The 22785-nt window shown below is 39.4% G+C and overlaps 1 protein-coding gene across 8 annotated transcripts in view; it reads left to right on the forward strand.

The window, feature by feature from the left end:
• The window catches only part of DLGAP2 (DLG associated protein 2), a 508423-nt gene that overhangs the window by 85357 nt on the left and 400281 nt on the right, over positions 1–22785 (forward strand). For all 8 annotated transcript variants that reach the window (XM_054063034.1, XM_054063036.1, XM_054063035.1 and 5 more), the window contains one exon: positions 962–1016. In XM_054063034.1, the coding sequence (XP_053919009.1) occupies positions 962–1016 (55 nt within the window). Of the gene's footprint in view, positions 1–961; positions 1017–22785 lie in introns of those variants that run through there.

Here is a 22785-nt window from a genome sequence, read left to right on the forward strand (position 1 = left end):
CCAGCATTTCCAGACAGGGGTTATGCTGGTCTCCTCTCTGTAGAAACTGGTTTCTTAAAAAACTTTTCACACTTTAAAGGGTGCACTTTGGCCCCCAAGGGAAAACTTAGAGAGGCCATCTCAGAGCATGAGTTTTAATTGGCTTTTGCTTGGAAACAGCAAAGCAGAAGCCATTAAACGTCAAGGCATAGTTTTACAGATGCTGGTAGCATTGTAGAGGATGTTAATTATAGGTTTAAAGATGGATTAAAATAAGATCTTGGTGTCTTCAAGTACAGGTCTTTGCTGGTAGGAGCACTAAAGATGGTTGCACCAAAACAGTTGACTTCAATGTTTAAGTCTGTGAAGAAGGGTGAGCTTCTGCCTGTAAGAAAGGGGCAGTGGTGGTGTGAGGCTTCTGAAGCATTTCTTGCTGACTGCCAGCGGCGTCTCAGCGTGGTGGATGTGGTGAATCACAAGCTTGGGATCATTTCTCCCCTCATCCCTCCAAGTTTCCTACTCAAGCTTCTGGGGTTTTGTGTTGTCTGCTGGAACTGGGTGATGAAACTGTGCTTTGAAATTTGGTCCTGAGTGATTTATGAAAAGCTAGACCTCATAGTCCCAGTGCCACATATGCAAAATCAGGAACAGCATCGTCACCAGCTGTTAACATACTGTCTTTCTAAGTGGAGCATGCTTAATTACGTTCTTATGGTTTTTTACTCAACTTTTTGACATTGTAGTCTATGGGAAAGGGTGAAAATAGCTTTACAGCAGGTACTAAGCAGCTAATAATGTAAAATTCTTCTCTGTGTGCAGATCGTAGTGAGTAGGGTTCGCATTTGCATTGCATGATAGCTAATTTGGGTGCAGCATGAAAGCACAAATCTTGATCCGATGTGCACTTCAGCAATCATTGGCTCTTCTTCGTATAATATTAAAATAGATATGTACATAAACGTCTCTTTCTTTGTTGCAACAGGTCCTGCCCGGCATACTGCAGAAGCATTGCTGTATTTTACCTGACAGGAACACAGGTAAACTTTTTTCTTCATGAGTTAATATTGCAATACGATTTGGAGAAATGCGAAACACAAATGGGATAATACAGAGAAGTCATCTTTTCTACTTACCATCATTGAAGTTCTCTTCTAGGTAGTGACATCTTGGATGTTTTGTTTACATTACCTGCTTTCGTGTGAAGATTTTGCGTATTGTGTTAACTTTCTGAAGCTATTGCTTTCGTAGAGGCTTCTATCAGGTCTTGCATATAAAGGTATTTGTATGAACTTCTGAAATGTCTTTATTGTTAATTATAAAGTTACAATTCTGGCAAGAAAAGTGGTTTAATACTGGAGTCTGCAGTCTGGTCTGTAAAGGTGCTAAACAGCAAGACTTATGCGTAGCTCTGACTACAGATAAATGCCTGCTTTATGCTTATTTTTCGAAGACTGGAGGAGTAGACTAAAGGAGTAGACAGAAGGAGTATCACAGATGATGCTATTGCTCAGGAAGAGATTTTAAGTATTAAATTTGTGACCAGAACAAATCTATTGAGCATGATAACATGGATGAGAAGAAAATGACGATTTAAATTTACATTCTTTTCTTACAGGGGAAAACAATTTCTTTTAAAATGCATTTAAAAATCCTTTTTATAATTTTTTTAAATAGGATGAGAGTGACTGCATGTGCAATTGTGAGTTTGATTTAATGGACTAATTTCAGAGAAGTAGAAGGAACAATATACCTTATTTTTGATATCTGATTAATAGAACTTATATATGCTTGCAGCTCATTCCCCCTCCCCTACTAGCTACAATTAAAATAAACTAGTTTGTTCTCTGGTTTGCTATTATTTATATTTCAGGCACAGTTTGCACTAAGGGTAATTGCATAGAGAACTTGACAACTGTGTTGAACTGTAGTGTGACTTGCGGTTAGCTGCGAGTGCTCGAATGGAAGTTAAAACTGCATTTCCATTTTCATCTGTGAGCATGGGAATAGAGTTAATAACACACCTCTTCTGGCAAGAATTTGAAAGTTTATAATTAGTGAACAGATTGCAGATAGACTTTGGCCTTTATAATTATTTCAGGTTTTCCTGAAACCTGGACTGAAGAGACACTGCATAATGACTACAGCCCAGTCTGTGCGATCCTGTGCTAATATCCTGTGTTGATTATTGTTTTTAAAGTTTTATTTGCAATATAAGAATTCAATCCGTATTCCTTTGATGACTAAACTGTTCTTGACTTGTACAGGAGTGTTTCAAGTAGGTATAAAAGCTGGTGTTACCTGAAGTGATGGCTTTGAGCTGGTCAGTAAGATTCTGACCATTTATCTAAAGAGGCTGAAATATTTCTGTGTAATCAATATGAAGAAAACCATTTATCTGAAATACCAGTCACCATCAAAAGTGCTTTCATTTGGACATAAGAGAAAGGAGGATCCTGCTACTGTAAAATTTGGGTTTGAAAATTTTGAATTAAGCTCTTTGAAAAGACATCCTGTCAGGTTTTGGTACATAACAACTCAAGCACACTTAGGTATGAAAATAACGGTAACTTCTATTGCTTCTATGTGGCTGCTACTGCAAGTATTTTTATGCCAACCTGTTATATATTTGGGAGTTGCCAGCAGATGCAAAGTAAATGATATCTGTATTCCATTTTCCCCATTCCTCCATTCCTGGTGTTTAAATACTCAGCAGAGAGGAGGAGAAAAAAAGAGTTCAGGTGTGATACAGGGGATTTTATATGGGGGAATTTTTAGCTTCTCTCTGGAGGAAAAGAAGGACTGAATGTTTGAATTTAATTTAAGTCTATGAGAGATAGGTGAACCATTTTCTTGCTTGATTGTGTCTGAATCAGTCCAAACTAAGAAGAAGACACTCATTAACACTCTGTAAACATGGAACATGCCATTTGCGTTCAAATGTATACGTTGTGTATAATCTTGTCCAGATCTGTCTTGGCCAGATTATGAGCTTTAGGTCTATGTCTGTGTTCAGCTGCTGATGTTTGGAGGAAATCAGTAATGTGCAGACTTAGCTGTTGTGCCTAATAAAAAGGAGGGAGGGGTAAAGAGAGTTGGACTGGGAGGGAGGGATGGGAGGAAAAAGAGGGGAAGAAACAAAAGTGAGGTCTCCAAAACCTTTAGGGAAGAACACAGACACTGTAGAGAGTAGGGAGGAGTGAAAGGGAGAGATGCAGCAGCAGTTTCCCAGCTTGTTTATATCTGTTCAGCAGTTCAGGAGTGGCCAGCTTGGGAGTCTTGGGCTGCTTGTTCAAGAGTGCCCCTATCACAGCATCTTTTTTTTGCTTTAAGCACAGGAACTGCACCACAGATAAAGAAACAAGTCCTTGGGAATGATGGAACCAGTGCTGCCAGGCTGTCCTTTCCTCTGGCTGCCCTTCAGACCAAGCCTAACCTCATTTCTTGGGGAATATATGCGATTAGCCTTAAAAGTAGTATGGCCCTGGATTGCCCATAGCCTAGAAAATTACGTCCCAGTGTCCCTTCCTACACTGTGTACGAGTTTGAAGTATCAATGCTTACTCTGTCAGTATTGATATTCTCTGTTTCTAAACTGGAGAAGAGAGCTATGCCTGGAAAGAAAGGTACAGAGGAGCACTGATCACCTTCCCCTTGTGTCACTGTGTTAGTACTTCTACTATGAACTTTTATTTTCAGTGCTTTTAACTTGGCTATAAAAATATTTCCTGCAGAGCCTTTCAAAAGGGAGGATAAAAAAAGTAATTCAAAGCCATTCCACATCAATGTGGTTTGGAAGAAGACATGTATTTATCAAGATTAGATGTTTCAAAGGTTAAACAGCAATTCGTTTTCCAAACACATGAGAAATGTACAAAATCTTAATCTCTAAATAAAACACTGGATGCTGCACATTTGTTGCTTGCATTAAGCTTTTCTATTAGGCATTGATGTTTCATTTCTTAAGTGTTTAATTTATCTGTGGCTTTCCATTAATCATAAATATTTTGATTACTAAATTCAAAGTGTATGTATGATGCAGTGGCATAATGTATGTTCTTTATCATGTTAGCTGGTATCCAGAACTCGTATTTTTTCACATACCTTGTGCCTCAAGAAGCGCATCTTCCCAGACTAGACACCTTCATCCTGCACTTCCTTCTCCTATGCCACAAGCACACTGTAAGAGCCTTATTGATGTCCCTTCTCAGTTTCTTTCCATCTCCCATAACTTAACCATCCAGCAGCAACCGGGATACATTAGCAGTTATAAAGTCAATTGGAAGAAAAGGAGTTACGAGCTCTGTACAGATGTTACTAACAAGATCATAAGGGAAAACAGTGTGAGGGTACTAATGACCTGGTGGGGAGAAGCTTGGTTATTTCTTTGAATCATAACCCTCTTTTTCTCCAGCTGCAGCTGGCAGAAATAACCCACCGGCTTTGATGGACATCCACCGCCTTCTGGGTATACTTGCAGCCAGCTCTGATTCCCTTTATAAATATTTCCCAGCAATGATCCATCCCTTGCCAACGGGAACTCTTCAGCCAAGTCAGAAGTCCTTCCTCGTTACTGCGTGGTCACTTCTGTGAACCTTAGACAGATGCTAAGGCTGTTCTTCCCTCCTTCCTTCCCTCTTCAGCACGGGTCTTTGTTATGATAATGGTTTTGAGCACTTTTCACACAGTATGAGCAGCACATTCAGTTTCTGTCCTGGAAATGAAGATAGCGGCAAAATACAACATGTTTTGCCATTCCTAAAAAAAAGGAACGAGGGTAGGTATGCAGCTTTGAAACAGAGAAGTCAGTGTTTCTTGATGTGGGTTGCATTTTATTTAAATTTATGTATTTCTTTAAATTTATTTTTATTTCCAGCCTTTCGTGGAATAGAACTCTTGAGGCAGTGCGTGTGGGTTGTTTAGCTATGAGTACTTTCATACAAATAAAAAGAGGAAATACATCTAAAAGCTTATGCTTTTGTCAATGCTATGTTCAAGCAATTTTAGACCAGATAAGTGAATTATTTGGAGTTTGGTTTTTGTTTAGACCAGAGCTCTCTGTGTCATGATCTCTCATAGTAAATGATCATGAAGGTGAACTCAAATATAGTTGGTGCAGTAAAACAAGGTGCAGTTATCAATGGGACTTGCTAGCAGAACGCTCTCTCTGTAATTTTTACCATTGCTGCATCTATTAAATGAACTTTCTGGCACTGCAGAGGTGCTGATGGCTGCGTGCTTTGTCTGCTGCACTTGTGCTCTTGATACATAATTATTAGTTTCCTGTCAGGTAAGGAAATGGCACAAACAGCTTCTGTACTATCCTTTTCTGTCATAGCTGTGAGTTTAATATGTTGCGGACTGGAAATTTGGGCTCATTTTGTCCACCGAAGATCCCAAAGGAAGAAGTGAATCAATAGGCACTAACAGCTTCTTGGGTTGATTAGTTCTCTGATGCTTTAAGCATGCATCGCCTCTCTGATGGTGAAGGAGGACATAGGTACAGTAAAGAGCATCCACACCTGTCTGGCTGACTTGATTCTGATAAATAGCTCTTTTAAACTTTAAATAACACTCTAAAGGAAGAAAAACAAAAGATTAATGCTGTCTCAAGTTCTTTTGTAATACATTTTCAGGTCAGCTCTTGTGTGCTGATGTTGAACTTGCATGAGATGTTAAATCCTTCGTTATAATCATTCCCCTTTGTCCACTGCACTGACTAAAATTACATTGAAAAAAGTGTGACCAATGTTCTGCTCTCTGCAAAGAATGAATAATATCTGCTTGAGAGAGAGGTAATTGCTTTAGATACAAAAGCAGGAGTTTAATAATAACCAATCTCTTCACTGGGTAAAGTATAGCCCAAGACAGCAATGTTTCATCCTTTGCTTGTTTGCTTTTCTTCCTGTTGCTTGAAGAGCAAATATTGAACAGGAGAAAAAAAATCTAAGATGGTGTTAAAAAGAATTCCTGCATTAAACTTTACTGAATTGGATAGAGAAGTTAGCATTGCTTTTCTTTTTTTTTCTTTACTATATCTACAACTGTGTTGCTCTAGTAGCTTTTAAAAGAAAAGGAGTGTGGATTGGTTCTCAAAACCAATGTGTTTTAGAGGTAGCAAATATGCTAGTTAACTAACTGCTAGTTAATTTTTTACCTTATTATATTTATTCAAATGCAATGGATGTTTGTGAGAAGAGCCTTCCAGATGACCGGGCTCGTAATGTATATGTATGAACTGCACAGCAGCCAGTTTGATTTCACAGAAGGAATTAAGAGGACAACGTTCAGAAGCCGAAGTCCTGTTACAAAAATAACTTACCATATTCGCTAACATACCATCTTCCATCTGAACATTTGAAGTACCTAATTAATTGTGGTGGATTTTTGTCGTGTGCTGTTGAGATAAAGAAATTTTATTCTTATGTTTTATAGGTGAGAAAGTCGGATTATTAACTGGTGCAATGCAAAAATGTTCACTAGGGTTATGCATCATCCTCTTTAGAAGTTCTTTGCCTAAACTGAGATTGTCCTTTTACTTTCAAGACGTAACTATAGATTTTTGACAGTTCCTGCAGACTTCACCTGCTGTCTGCTTGCTGAGTTCAACATGAGTGTTCTGATTCAGATGTTCAGCTGCAGGCTGCCTGCTGGTACTTTCCAGCCCTGTTTCCATGGAAATGGGAATTAGAGGGGTGAAAATAAAGCAGGAGTAAGTATTTTCTTAATCTTCTACTTAATCCGGAATTTCTCATACCCTGGTATCGAGGTTGTTTTGCTTTTGGTTGGCTAGGCATACGATGCCAAGTTTTGTAAAATAAAGAATAAAAAGAATCTGTCACTAGAACTGTTGTGAACAATACACATTACCTTAACTCGGTGTCTGGGATCACTGGTAAAGGATGAAGAAGGAAGAAATGAATTGGACTGTGCAAGGGTGATGAAAGGGTGCGAGGCAATACCCAGTAACTGAGGTGATAAGCTGTGACAGAACTGCTTGTCAGACATAGCTTGCATAGTGGAAAATGTTGACAGTAATTAATTGAATCATGCCACGTGAACCTTGGGGAGGAAAACATCCAGTTCAGCGAAGATCTAATTTAAATGCTCCAAACTGAAAGTGAAACAAAGGACACCATCTGAAAGGACATCATCATGCCTCAGGACATAATTTAGGTCTCTCGTGTTTCCCTAGAGATTCCTGCTCTCTTTTTTTTTCCTCCACGTTACTGACACTCCCATATCAGCAAAGTTGGGACAGCGGAGCAGTAGCCGTACAGGTGGGTGCATGGAGAGGTAAACTTGCTATTTATTGCAAGCAGCATATTCTTATAATCACCCTTCTGCCCCTTCCACAATGTCTGAATCTCAGCCATGGCTTTGTATTAGCCCATCCTTGGGAAGAAGTCGTCCAAGTTCTCTAGAGCAGGTCACTATTCCTCTTATTTTATCTGGAAGTGACCAATCCAATTAGAATAGAATTGGGAACGGGGAGGGAGCAGGTTTACGCCATGCCCTTAGCAGGATGAGGTATACTCACGCCATTCTGACAGGTGCTTAGGTGGCCTTTTCCAGGCCTTTTATTCAGCTTTCCCAGCCTCGCCACTGAAAACTTCTCCTGATCCATAATCTGAGCCTTCCTTACGGCAGCTTAAGCACATTAACCTGTATGGACAGTGGGTGGCTCCTGTTTCTGATCTCCTTACAGCTATCTTTTGTGTAGCTCAGGACTGTTTTATCTTGTCTTCACTCCCTCTAGACTTTGTCATCTAGGGTAACAAATATAAATTCCCCCTTCTTTTGTGGATGTTGCACCAGCATGCACCTAAACCCGACATGTTTCGAAAGTAATTTGTTGAAATATGAGCCTTTCGTCTCCCCCAGATTTATTTAGAAGAGAATGCAGGGTGTAGCAGTTCTGTAACGTGACATGTGACAATTACCTAGACATGGCATCGTCATCGATTAGTTAATATCTAATGTACTGTTTCTGTACTACAGGAACTCTCATATATTGCAGTCATTGGCCTTTCTTCTTCCAGAAGACATAGTTGATTTGAGTGAATATGGTAACACTGGCTACAGACTTGAAAAAGGAGGAGTTGATTCATTTACTTGGGTATTTTTTTTTAGTATTACTTCAATTCTGGAAAGGTGATCTGATAGTAGGAAGTAATGCAATTAAAGTAAAGCCCAGGAGGGTCAAGTAAAGATACCAAAATCTTTTATTTTGATATTCCTGAAGGGGTGGGTTTTCACTTCTTGATTTCCTGATTCTTTTCCACTCACCACAGCTCACAAGTTGAACATAAGCCTATTACCCAAACTTCGTTTTTCACCAGTGTTTTTCTCTAGGTTTTCTTATATCTACAGAAGATCATCAGCAAAGGGAACATAGCCATAGGGGACTGGAGAATTGGTTCCTCTTCTTCCAGGGATTCAGAATCTGGATAAGGCACAACTGGCACTAAAAAGCAGATAGCCTGCAGTGATGTTAAAAGAAAAACTACAGGCTGTGGAAGAAATTATCTTCTAAAGTTAGTTTGGATCCTTTGGGTCATTTTAGGCTTCTTAGCACTGCTGGTCTAGGTCTAATCTATTTTAATATAATCTAATATATATATTATAGTCTAAACTATTCTAGTCTAGCTAGAATAAGGAACTATACATTTTCAGTCTCAAACAAGCCAGAAAACTGCCTTGTCTTATTGGATTTATATCTACCTAGGACTGTACAGCCAAATCCACTAAAATCTGGTGTCTGTGTGGTGCAAAAATATAGGCAGTTTGGGGTAGACTCAGGCTGGTGTATTATCGGAAGATCAGTAGGTCCTGAGACTTCAGTATCAAGGCTTCTGGGTATACAGCTAATTAGCACATGTTAGTCTACTTAAAATAATTGGACAGACCAGAGCATAAAACTGTTGTAAGACTCCAGCTGGTGCAGGTTTCTGTGCCGTTCTGCTTAAGGAGTAAAGAGCATGGTCACAGCACAGTGGACTGATGGTTTAGGCTTTCCGCAGTGTCCTAGCTGGATGCTAGCATAGTACAAAGTCGCTTTTGAAGTTCAGAGTCCTCCACTACCACTACCTTCTCCCAAGAGATGTTTTCCCCCTCTCATTACTGTCAGTGTTGGGGCTGGTTCTGTTTAATGTCTCTGTCAATGATTTGGCTGAGGGGATCGCGTGCGCCCTCAGTAAGCCTGCAGGTGACACCAAGTTGTGTGGGATCATTGATTTTCTTGAGGGATGCAAGGCTGTGCAGAGGGGTTTGGATGGGGTGGTTCAACGAGCCAAGGACAGCTCGATGAGGCTCAAGTGCCCAGTCCTCCACTTGGGTCACAGCAGCTCCATGTACCGCTACAGGCTTGGGGACAAATGGCTGGGAAGCTGCTTAGCAGAAAAGGACCTGGGATGTTGGTTGATAACTGGCTGAACATAATGCAGCAGTGTGCCCAGCATCCTGGCTTGTATTAGAAATAACGTGGCCCGTAGGATCAGAGAAGTGATCGCCCCTCTGTACTTGGCACTGGTGAGGTTGCACCAGTTCAGTTTTGGGCCCCTGATGACAAGAAAGACGTTGAGGTGCTGGAGCGTGTGTAAAGAAAAGCAACGAAGCTGGTGAAGGGTCTGGAGCAGAAGTCTTAACAGAAGCAGCTGAGGAAACTGGAGTTGTTTAGTATGGGGAAGAGGAGCCTGTGGGGAGGCCTTGTTGTTCTCTACAACTACCTGAAAGGAAGCTGTAGTAAGACAGGTATTGGGCTCTTCTTGCAAATAACAAGTGATAGAACTAGAGGAAAGGCCCTCAAATTGCACCAGAGGAGGTTTAGATTGGATATTAGGAAATATTAGTTCACCAAAAGGTTTGCCACGAATGGAAGCGAACTGCCCAGGGAAGTGGTTGAGTCCCCATCCCTGGAGGTATTGAAAAGACGTGTAGACGTGGTGCTTAGGGACATGGTTTAGAGGCGAACTCGACAGTGTTAAATTAATGGTTAGACTTGATGATCTCAAAGGTCTTTTCCAACCAAAACAATTTTGTGATTCTGTTATGAAAAGTCACAGTTGTGCTTCACTATGTAGTCTTAAAAACAAAAGTCTGAGCAAGATATTCCCTGATATTTAGATGTCACATTAAATGTTCCAACATCAATAAAACATGCCCCCTGAAAGATGAGTGCTAACTGTCACCTATGCTCTCAAGACTGGTTATGAAATTTCAGCTGTAAAACAGCACTTTTACAACTGTCAGACCTTTGTATGTTTGGAAGGGAGCAGGGGCTGAAGGAGGGGCTGTAACTCAGTGAAGTTTAATTCTAAAGTAAATTTGAGTGTGTATGTGTGTTTGCAGTCTCTTTGCCTTACGTTGTAAAAGCCTTGGTGGCTGAAGGAGTGTGTAGGAAGGAAATTTCTCTCCAGAAAGCAGCTCCTCTTGCAAGAAAGCTTACTTGACCTTTATTTCTGAAATATTTTTTTGAGCATTCCATACATCTCAGCTACTGAAGAAAGAGAGAAGCGTACATCATCAGCAGCAGAAACTGCAGGTGGCTCTGATAACTGGTCATGTTGGAATGCAACTTCTTATTGCTAAATGAAAGCATTATATAGAATGATGGATTTCCGTATGCCAACGTTTGGGATTTTTATTGTTTAGTGCTTTCATATATTAGGAAAATGGCTTCCCAGGTAGTACATAAACCACGTGGACTGAGAGGAGGTGTGTGTGAGGGTGTACCATGCGCAGGCAGAAGAATATAGTCTTGAAGTCCAAAGCCAAAATATTTGACTTGGCCAACACAGTGCAGTGTATGGTAGAGCTAAAGAGTGTGCAATTAAGCAGAGAAGTTGGAAGACAGACATTTCTCCTCACACAGAAGGTAAGGTAAAATGTTAATACTGTTTTGTAGAACAACTACAATCTGAGGAGCACATTGAATTAATACAAGTCTCTGAGGAATATAGCTGTAATGCTGGAAGAATCTTGAATTCGTTGTTTTCACGAGTACAGTAGACGGCACTGATATTTCATTCTCTCTAGAGGATTTTGATCATAGGCCAAAAGAAACTGTTCCTTCACCTTTTAAAGGTCTCAGGGATGCCTACACAGAACTATCTACGTTCTGCATTTCAGTAGTGTCTTGCCTTTATCCAGCAACTTTGAGGGTAACTTGGAAGTAAGATCACTTGGCTGGTATGGATTAATTGAACATAATTTGGTTGCATAAAATATAGAAGTAATAGATAAATTTTATTTGCTAATGATTTCTTAACATGTTGATTATATTCCTTTTCCCCTTAAGTTATGATTCCACTGTTTAGGTAGATTAAAAATACATATGAAAAATACATCCTTTCATGATCTGGGAAGACTCCCAGTCCCCAGAGAAGTAAGCAGTGGAAACGGCATTGGAACTGACCATCAGTCTCTTCCCGCAGATTCTCTTCAGCTGTATCATTATCCCCAGCGTGGAAGCTCCTGAAGGTTTTGAAGAGCAAAACATTTTATTTCAGGGGATATGGGAATAATAGATTTTGTCTAAACAGTTTGTTTGCAAAAAGACTGTAAGTTAGTAAAAATAAGGACTAGCAGTCACGTTGCTAACTTCTAAAAAGAAATCTGTTTCAAGAAACTAATTTGCTTTATTCTATCCTTCTCTACCTCTTTCCTCCTGCTTTTTGCTAGAAGCGTAGGAGAATACGGGGAGTTGTGCTGTGTATCTCAGATGCTCATAATGTTAGGTAACTCTTATTTTCATAAAATGCCTGACCGATATTTGTCTGCTCTAAGGCACGCTGCTTAATTTGAAGTAGTCTGCCACATGCTTTGGACTTGTGTTTAACTCCCTGGGACTGAATAACAGATTTAAAAAGATGTACCATGCAAGCCTCTTCACAATGAAAACCGTGAGAGCTCTCTTTTCTTCCAGCTGCTTCCACTGATGTACTCGTGGAGACTTCCTCCAGTCATACCTTTTAGCTGACTTTATTAACGTACAATTTTTCATGTCCTTCCTATTTCTTCCTGTATTGGCTGGTGGGGTGGGAATACTAAAACGTACATTTTGTTATCAAAACAGCTGGGCTGTTCATGCTTTCCACTGGAAGATAAACTACAGTGGTGTTTGCTATGCTTAAGATGTTTTTTTCTGTTCTAGAATGACTTTAGTTGTAGTAATGCTGTATGACGTGGTTCTCCTGTCTTTTGGGATACTACAACATAATAGGCGCTATAAATAACAGCTGCTAATGTCTACAATTGTGCACAACAGGCAGTAATTTATCCACTTGTCTCCTTTCTGTCACGATGGGAGATATCAAATACTTCTGCACCAATAATGCACACGATCCCCGAAGCTGTTAGTGGTGCTTATTGTAGAAGTATATTACCAAAAGCAGCGCTGCACCCTCTGCACTTGAGATTAAACCGTAGCAAATGCTTCCACACATGTGGTTTAGTCGTCTCAGTATGACTCTGTATTGGGTAAGACATATCTCCAGAGAATCTCTCCCAAACTGCCAGCCAAGAGGATTGATGCTGTTGGGCAGGGAAAAGGAGAAGAAAAGTCTAGGAACAGCAAAATCTGTTGTATTAGCTTGTGCTTCTTCGGACAGATGTCATTGGGGCAGGGAAGGGACAGTGAAGGTGAAGATGTTTAACCATAAAGGACGGTGATGCTTCACTATACCTCTGTGAAAGTAATTCTAGAAGATTAAACGCATGTTGTCACTTATAGATTATATTAGTTTTATTAAAATATGTTGGTTTGCTAGACTTAGATAATTAAATGCTGAAGTGAGGAAGTGTGAATTTGTAGTTGACCAAGGCTGCTATCTTGAGTCTTCCAGGTCTTATCTGGACACAGCTTAAAATCAGGGAAGAAGTGAAGGGTAAGAGTACAGTGCCAGAGAATCTACGAGAAGCACAACTCACTGCCATGTTCATCTGACAGCAAACCCTGGGGATGAGTCATCTGAAGATTTTCAGTGGGGTATATATAGGAAACCTAAACTTACCAAAGAATAATGATGGCATGAGAAAATGCCAGGGGTGCCTTTGCGGCGTTACCTTATGTAATGGCTTCTCAAATGCCCTTTATAAACCAGGGACTGATCCTCTACTGTACCATTAAAACTGTTTGTGAGGCAGGAGCCTCCATCCTGAACCTGGGCAGAACAATGCGGGAGGCTTCAGCTGACAGAAATTTAATTCATGAACCACCTTCACAAATATATTTGGAAATTGTGAGTCACAGAAATCAGCCCACGAGGCATAAGAAATTACGTCATGGTTAAGCTGTAGGTGATTATAAATGTAAGGCATACGATATCACATAAGCTTGAGGGAAAGGGAAGTATATTTTGAAAACACTTTGGTAATTTTTGCTCCCTTGCTCGTTCGGAGGGCAGTTGATGGAAGCGATACGAAACCGAAAAGCCTGAAAAGGAAGGACCAGTATGCTGTGGACTGTCTCTAATTTGTGTTAAAGGAAGTATCCTTTCTTTTGTTACCATAAAGACCTAGAAATCCTGTACAGTCATGAGCACCTCTGCCTTAGGACTCTTGATCCATGTTTCGTATACCTGAGTATGTGTCTTGCTGATGTATTCTATTTGCACTAAATATGTATAGAAAGGCTCTTTAAAAAAGATTGTTAGAATTTGTTGCCCAAAGCTGAAATTTTCTAACTCACTCCTGTTTCTATGGAAACTGTAATAGTAAAAAGACACAGTAAACAAATGCAGTGTATTAAAAGCCTCCTCCTTAGCAGGACATTCATTTTATTAATGTCTGTCCAAATTAGTGTGGTGACAGGTACTGTGCATTTCACCATCCAAACAGTAAAGTATCTATTTCATTTTCATGGAAGACTTATCTTCTACCTTTTAAGGCTTTTACTTTGGTCTTTAATAATTTTTCTAACTCAGGGGTGGGGTGGTATGTGCCAGTGGTTAGTAAGGTTACTGCTGGTAATACTTGGCGTAGCTCAGAGGAGTGTAGTGACTGCTTAATAATGTTTATAAAGTGCTTCAGCAATAGGAAGATCTTAAAGTGCAGCAGTACGCTTGTTGGTGGCTAATCTAGAAAATAAGAACTTCTTTTATCTGTGATTCTTCTGAACGTGCTCACGTGGTGCGGTCTTCCAGGAGCATAGGTGGAAAGGCATAGCGTGCTGTCTAAGAATAAAGAATGTGTCTTTTGTGGAACAAATTATGTCTCAAAAGTGGATTGCTTCTGGAGTAATGCACAATTGTGGTCCTTGAAGTATTTTGCACAGCAGCGAGAGCTGGGACTGCCAGATACTGCAAGGACAGCAAGGAGGCTGACCCCCACCTCCTCCAGCTGTGCCTGGCAGGACTGACAGGTTGCAGGCAGGAACACTCAGTGCATCAGTTCTGGAATCTTCAATATAAGAAGGAGATGGAGCTGTTGGAACGGGTCCAGAGGAGGGCTACAAAGATGATCCGAGGGCTGGAGCACCTCCCATACAAGGACAGGCTGAGAGAGTTGGAGTTGTTCAGCCTGGAGAAGAGAAGGCTCCGAGGAGACCTTATAGCGACCTCCCAGTACCTGAAGGGGCTACAAGAAAGCTGGAGAGGGACTGTGCACAAAGGCTTGTGGGGATAGGACGAGGGGGAATGGGTACAAACTGGAGAGGCATGGATTTAGACTGGACATTAGGAAGAATTTCTTCACTATGAGGGTGGTGAGACACTGGCCCAGGTTGCCCAGGGAAGCTGTGGCTGCCCCATCCCTGGAGGTGTTCCAGGCCAGGTTGGATGGGCCTTGGGCAGCCTGAGCCAGTGGGAGGTGTCCCTGCCCGTGGCAGGGGGGTTGGAACTGGATGATCTTTAAGGTTCCTTCAAACCCAAACTATTCTATGATCCCCTACAGTGCTGAGCACCGTCTTGCAAGTGTGTGCACTGAACTGGGGACCTTGAGTCAAGGAGGCTAACTTCTTACTCACTGAAGACACAATGAAATTCCCACACAGCTACTGATCTCGCCTTCTGTTTTCGAACTGAACCTTCCTTGTGTGAAACCAGTTTCAAGAAAACTTACTACCGTTGAAAGAGGTAGTCAGGTTTTCGAAGATTAGAACTGTGGATAAATTGTTCAAGTGGCTCAGTGAACGATATGCCTGTGCTGTACTTCTGGAGTGATTTGTGGGCAGGGAAGAGGTCAAAGCTTAAATAGTCAAAATTAGGAATGGGGAAGCCTGTTTGGTTTTGGTGTGGTAAAGAGATTGCTGGATGGCAATGATCCAGTCACCTTACTTTGGTTTGTAACATTAAATACACTTTGAATGTTCTGCCATACAATAAGCAAGATACCTTTTCTTCGCTATGCACAATTTATGATGCTTATTTTGTTGAAGACCTGCTGTGTTAAGTATTTAACAAAATCAGTTTATAGCTTTATTTAACGGTGGTCGCTTTTAAAAGTACTCTAGATAAATGGTTGGGAATAGGGGAGCTAATGAAGGAAAGAGATTAATCCTGAAAAACACAAATCATTGATCAAAGCTTCTTGCTCTTCTGCTGGTGGTGGTGGGAGACACTAAAACCCCAGTTTGTAGGTTTTTCTTTTCAGATTCTTTAATGGTATTCTGAATATCATTCTTGCTCGAGGGAATGAGATAATCTATCTGATTCAGAAACGTGGGCATGCCCCATCACTGGAAGTGTTCAAGCTCAGGCCGGATATGGCTTTGAGATACCTATGTAGTGAAAGATGTCAGAGTCCAAGGGACATTTGACTAGATGATTTCTGACAGTCTTTTCCAACCCAAATCATTCTGTGATTCTATGACTTTTTTGTTTGTTTGTTTTGCTTAGACTTCATGTTACTGGGATTAAAATTCAAGAAAGGGTGAACTGTGAGAACGATTTGATTGCTGACTTTTTAACTGACATGAGATTCACCTTCATGGTGAAGGGCAGATTTTGGCTGTATGGTGGACACCTTCCAAATCGCAACCTTGTGGCCAGGAAGACACTACTGTGTTGAAAATCTTTACAAGTAATGGTTGCTTGTCTGCATTCTTTGTTTTCTGCTAGAGCTGGTCTCTGGCTTGTTTACTCAAGGAATTTATGTGTGTGGAGCTGTAGTCTTCTTTCTTCTTTCAAAACTCTACCATTTAAGTCTTGCAGAGGACGTCATCCCATCCCATCCCATGCCATGACTTTTATTTTGCTGAGTCATAACTCAAGAGCATTGCAGATACAGATATATTCTCTGATGTTTTGCTGTTTTTCTTTTCCTTAGGGCTTTTCATAACATAGTATAGTCAATAACTCAAGTATTCTCCCTTGTTGGAAGTTCTTTTCATCTTTTTTTTATTTTTTTTTTATTTGTCAGCTTTATCACTTTATTAGCTATTTTGCTGATTTCCATGCCTAATGTTTTGCAGTTCCCTATAGGATTTTATGCACTTATTATTGTTTCTCTAGTTTTACTGCCTTCCTTTTTGATCTTCTAATTTCATTCTTTATAAGTTACCTAACTTACCTCAATTTTTCTTCCTCTATTTTTTTTAACCATGTAAGAAATACTTCTTAGGTTGATATTCACTATACTTACACTTGATTAATGTAGTCTTTTGAGGTCGTAGATTCTTAGCTATTTGACATTGTGTAATGCATGGCTGATTTCTCTGAAATAATCTTTTAGCATATAGTCATGCAAGTTATTGACAAATTGTTCTCAACAGTAAACTGCAGAGCATCCTTAACTGTAACTGACATCTTTGCTTGGCATTTTAGAAGACATATGGCTTCCTACAAAACTGTGTCGTTATTTAACTTGAATTTTGTTGCCTTCCTGTTGAATTTTTTGACTAAGTTATAAATACCGTACCATAAATATTTCTTTTCCCATTCAAGGAATCTGATGTTAGCCAAACTTTAAGCTTGAACATTCTAGGGGAACCTGGGAGGTTTAGCTTGCAGTACTGAGACTTTGGTGTTTTGTCCCTTTCTGCTTCCTCCTGGCATTGGACATGCGTGCATGACACATTAATTCTTGGATTTTGTCTCTCAAGCCATATGAGTAGGATGGAATGAGAGAGCCAAGAGTCAGCTCATTTTGCAAATGCAACAAAGATATGGGCTTTTTTTTTAGTTGTTAATTTTTTCTTGGAGTGTGTTTGTTTTGTGGACGGGCAATAAAGTTAATGATGGAATTTACATCCATTCTTTTAACTTCACTGTCTCTTCTGTTTGTGCCCTGGCCAGCCAGGGTTAAGGCAGGGCAATCATACCACAGTGCTCTTATTCTTTAGGCTGAGCTTCCAGATTCTCATTAGCCACGTCTTCTCTAACACTATTTATTCCTGTTGCCAGGGATTTGGTTTTCTTTCAGAAATATTCTTCCTTTCCAAGCATCCTGAATTGGAATTTCCCTGAGTTCTTAGATGATGTTAAGGCTTGTCTATAATTTTTTCTCCATGGTATGGTTGAGTAGTATCTCTCTCTGTGTCTTCACAAGCATGTTCTCTACTGCAACATTTGGTATCTTCTTTGTGGACGTTAACTGTTAATTTATAACACAATCTGCCTATATGCAGAATTTCTCCGGGAACCGATGGCTAAATCTGTATATAGTATATTGAAATAAGGTTAAAATAATTTTGGCTTTTTGGAGAACGTGCTATATGCAAGAGTTCTGCCTTTACAGCACGTTGTTCAATCCAGTACAAAACTGAGTTTTTTCGTTGTACTTGTATCAATCTGATTTGATGACCATGACTTTTTCATGTATTTATCCTTTTTTAACTAATTGCAGAAGACCTCTAGATCTGAAGGAGGATTTGAAAAGATCCTATAGCCTCTTCCAGACCTGGTCTCTTCCCCCACCCAACACAAGCTCTGCTTGTGCCTGCCAGAAGGTCATTCCTGATGGTTGTGCAGCCCATGGCATGTTCTGCAGCTTTCTGAAGCGATGTAGGTCTATGTTTGATAAGTCTTACTGTTAGACACTGTGCAAAATATTTCAAACTAAAGGTACCCTGTTGCAGCTTTAAACTTAATTATTATTGTTCAGTCCAGCATGCACATGGAGAATAGATAATTGCTATCTCTTTTCCCGATTAGAATTTATGTATCTGGAAACTGTTGCCCTTGATTTGAGATTTCTGTTTTCCAGGAAGAAAAAGGTTGAAATAGTTTCTTGGCCCTTGACTGTTTTTTCTAAACCTCTTGGGAAAAGGTAAATCTTACCTTCTACTCTTTCTTTCAAAGTCCCTCAAGTGTGATGTGAGTGCATTGAAATATCTGCTTTCACAGGTAAGAAAATGTGACCAGCATTCATAGATCACAAAAATGTTCATCCTGTAGTTATTTTTTAAGCTTAAGTTATTATTTTTAAATTTTATTACACGTTTGCCTCTATTTCTGATAGCAGTTGAAAAGCAAATGGCATAGGCTGACACAACAGCCCCACAAAATTAATCCTTCTTAAGCCATGCAAATTGGAAGCATAACAAAGAAGTCCTAGTTTAAAAGCTCAGTGTTAAGAAGTCAGTTATATATTCAGTTATGGATTGTCTCCCAGTTAAACAGGAATTAGGGCATGACGACTTCTTCATTATCAACTATACTTTTTCTTCATTCTCAACTATACTTTTTCTTCATTCTTTCCTTCCCCCAGCCCTCCATCTGTGGGAAAACAAGCACTTTCTATAAGAGCACTCTTGTTCCTGCATGTGTCCTTATCCATAGTACCTGCTTAATTACATTGGATTAATTTAGAATAGATCTTTGCAGAAGGGCATGAAAAACATTTAGCGTGTTTTTATTAATTTAAGCCTTGGGATTGGTAACATGAAAGCTGAGTTTATGTTACAGTTATTGACTTTGGGTTGCACAGATGATATTGAAAGTTCAGCAATCAATGAGTAATTGATATTAAAAGATCAGTTGACTACAGTGACCCACAACTATTTCTGCATTTCATGTTGGCATATTTTTATGAAACCACTACCATCCCAGTGATAATCTTTGTTTTCATTACTTAAGTGTTTTTAATTGAGTATGTTCACATTCAAATTACGCACTGGGAAGTAAATCTGTAGGAGTTTAATGTCTCTGTTTTCTTATGTTATAAAAAAATATACAAATCCAGTTAGGCATACTGCTGCAACGATGATTTTAAACATTAAGTATTTTATGCACAAGAATTAAAGGATATATACGCATATAGTAAAGGCTGCAAAATTGCCTTCCATCTAGGTTTTTCACTCCTGCAGATTTCTTAGTATTAAAACCCAATCAACATTTCTTCAGCCTGTGTGTGCTAATTAGTTTTTTTAAATGAAGGGGCTGAACTATATCTGAATTGTAACTTTTTGAGGTCTTTGGAAACACTTACTGTACGTATTTTTTTTAATTCTGTATTGGCTTTTAGGTCTGATTATTGGTTTGCAATCCAAAAGTAGCTTTATCTTCTGTCTTGGATCTTTACTAATGCTTCTAAGGAGTCTATTAACGTAATGTTTTAGAGTTCAATGACTTTGGTTTTGCTCAGGATCACCTCAAGTTGGTCAAAAATTCCAAAGATCATTTCCAAATGTGGCCATGTGATTAGAATGATATGGAAGTGGCTTATGGACTTTTTGTCATCCCAGGTAGGAATGCTTCTGTCGGCTTGATGCCTTCCTTGATGAGGTTGTGATACAGCAAAGAACTTAAAAGCAGGTTCCCTCAAAGGCACTAGGGTAAAATATATCAAAGTATCATGGAAGATTTAAAATAAGTTAAGGACAAAAGAATTAAGCAGAGCGGTAAACTCGTTGCATTTGAAAAAAAGTTAAGAGTATTGATGATAAAAAATTAGAGGATTTCAAGAAATATTTCTTTTATGTGTTGGACTTTTCAGGTTGAAGACTTTGTATGATGAAAGTCAGTTAGACTTTCCGTGCCGGTGGTGTCTAGGAATAATGTTAGTACATGAGAGACAGATCATTTACATTTAGGAGTCTGAAAAGGGTCGCTCGAGAAAATTTTCTCATTCATTAATACCAGAAAAAAATCAAGGATAACTGAGAAATCTAATTGCAAGTAAGTATCAATATTACAAGCAATATTCAAAGTAACAATCAAGATGACCTCATATAAAACCAAAATCCTGTGTCATCTAGTTTGTTAGTAAGCAGTTAAGGTTTAGATTCTGTTATGGGGTTTTACATGGTTTTAAGAAAGCAGGTCTTGCCAACTTTTCTTTCAAGGTTTTAGTTGGATTCAGAGAAATATGTAGAGAGTGCTGTAAGCTGTTTGACTTGATGCAGATGATTTTGAAACCATTGTTGTACTACAGTAGAACAGAGACTTGTTGGACTGACCTCTAGTTGAAAGACAGATCTCAAAAGGTTGTTGTGATGGCAGGGTAGCAAGGCTGTTTCTGGAATGGCTGTGCAACAAGTGGCACCACATCCAATACTATTCAGCTCTGAAGTTGAGGTAAATATGAAAAAAAAAAAATCTTCTAGAACTTGTACCTGAAACCAACAATTGTAACAACATGAACAGAGTAGATAGTTGTATAAATGAGTCTAATTTGTATCTAGTAAGCTGGGCACCTTCCAAGAAAATTAATTTGGTTTAAGGGAAGACAAAATGACCTGTTGGGACCAAGAAAAGAAGGTCACAATACCAAAATAGCTAAGGATGTGTTGGAATTTTCAGCTTTTTCTCTTCTGTGGTGCTGAAGAAAGGACTCAAGATGCTGTTTTAAGATCATGCTGGGAGTTGAAAGGCTGACTTACTGATATGGTATTTAAATAGAGGACGGGTGAACAGGAAGAGGGTTTGGGCATTATAAATGGTAGTATTTAAATTGATATAGTTAATTACAGTTTTCTTGCTCGCCTTTTTTGAGTAATCTTGGGAAAATGTGTAGACATTCAGAAAAGAGGAAAAATAACCTGTTAAGATCTGCGTAAAATGTCTGACAGTCAAACTTAGAGCTTGATCTTTGGCTTTTCCGAAACAGATGTGTGTTTTGGTTGAACTAGATGAACATCACTCCAGAGTGAAAGCATCACCTGATACAACAAGGTTCTTCACCAGTACCTGAAGGGGCTACAGGAAAGCTGGGAAGGGACTTTTTACCAAGGCTTATAGTGCTAGGACGAGGGGCAATGGGTATAAACTGGAGAGGGGCAGATTTAGACTGGACATGAGGAGGAACTTCTTTACCATGAGGGTAATGAGGCACTGGAACAGGTTGCCCAGGGAAGCTGTAGCTGCCCCATCCCTGGAGCTGGCAAACTCTTCATCTGTGAGCAGCTCCCATTCAGATCTGTTTTGTCTCTTACATGAGAAATTTTGGGTTGACTCTTTCACCTCAGAGAGGTCAGACCTGTCAAGTCAGGTATGTTTTTCGAGGATATGAACACCACGTTCCTTAGCCTTGTACTCCTTGTTTTATGGGAATTTGCAGGGTATTTGTTATTCAAACACCTTGCTCATGCACTTCAGGTAAATCTAAAGATCTTCATCTGTGCTGCTTTACTTATTTACTTGCATAGCTGGGTGCATGTGCTGATTGCCTTTAAGACTTTAATTGCTGTTTGCTAGTTTCGCTAAATATAAAACTAGATATTAGCTCTGGTAAGGCAAGCACTAAATTAGAAAAATACTGAATTCCCTTTCCCCTCTCTTTGTTATTCCATATATATTCCATTTTTTTCAGTTTTATTATGTATAATTTTTCTGCAAATGCTTTGAGTGTCAGTGTTTCAGTGGCCAAGATGCAGATGCTGATGCCAATAAGGCTACTAGATAGACCAGATGCGTGCCTCTTTAAAAGGTTATGATTTACATAACCAAGTTGTCTGGAGTTTTTGTGTAAAATGTAGCTGTCTGTGGAAAAATGGAGACTAACCTAGATGATTTAATGGTCTTTTCCAGCTCTTTGCAAAACAATGAACTGTATGTGAGTTGCTTTTCTGGTAATTAAGGGCATCAGGAGCAGGATGAAATGCTTTTTTCATTACACCCTGTTACCTCTACAATGCAGCCTGCATATTTTGCTGAAAATTACATTTAAATTATTCCCCGCTGTCTGTAACTTCAGAGCTTTTAACTTTTATCTTAATGTTATCATGGATGGATCTTTCTGTCTCTAAAGTGATCATTAGTTATGCAGATGAACAAGCTGAAGAGCAATTTCATAGCAGCACCACTGAATGAATCTGGATGTTGAGTGCAAGACGGAATAACAGGATGTCAAGCTGTGCCTTGCTGAGATGTACACCCATCCACTAGAGCCTTCTTCCCCCACCTCCAGTGATTCTGTATCAAAAAATGCTCACTCGTAAACATTTCTAATCTCCCTTTGCACACAAGTAACGACATGCGCTGTGTCCTAAAGCATCTAATTGCTGAATTCGAAGTCAAATTTTAAGCTTATGCAAATCATACATACTTATGATGTGTATGAGGAATGCAACTTGCAGGAGATCCAGTGCTGACACATGTTCCTCAGAACACTGAGAAGTGTTTTCCGAGCAGAGCAGTGCAATATTTTTCCTGTTGCGTATGTAAATTCTGTCATTGTTACAGTGGGACTTGTGCACGTCTTTAAATAATGTTCTTAGATAAAGGAGGGCTCAGGTCATTGCTAAGTTGTTGATGGATTCAGGTCCAAAGTTATTTTAAAAAAGGAAGCCTTAAATTTTTTGAAAATATTTTTGTTATTTCTATTTTTACTATTTATTTCTGCTATTTTACAATTTCTACTATTTTTGCCTTACCTACACAAAAGAATAATTTTTTTTTAAAAAAAAAACCTGAACCCCAAACTATATTA

The sequence above is a fragment of the Cuculus canorus genome, chromosome 3, assembly GCF_017976375.1.
Source record: "Cuculus canorus isolate bCucCan1 chromosome 3, bCucCan1.pri, whole genome shotgun sequence".
Taxonomy (NCBI): Eukaryota; Metazoa; Chordata; class Aves; order Cuculiformes; family Cuculidae; genus Cuculus; species Cuculus canorus.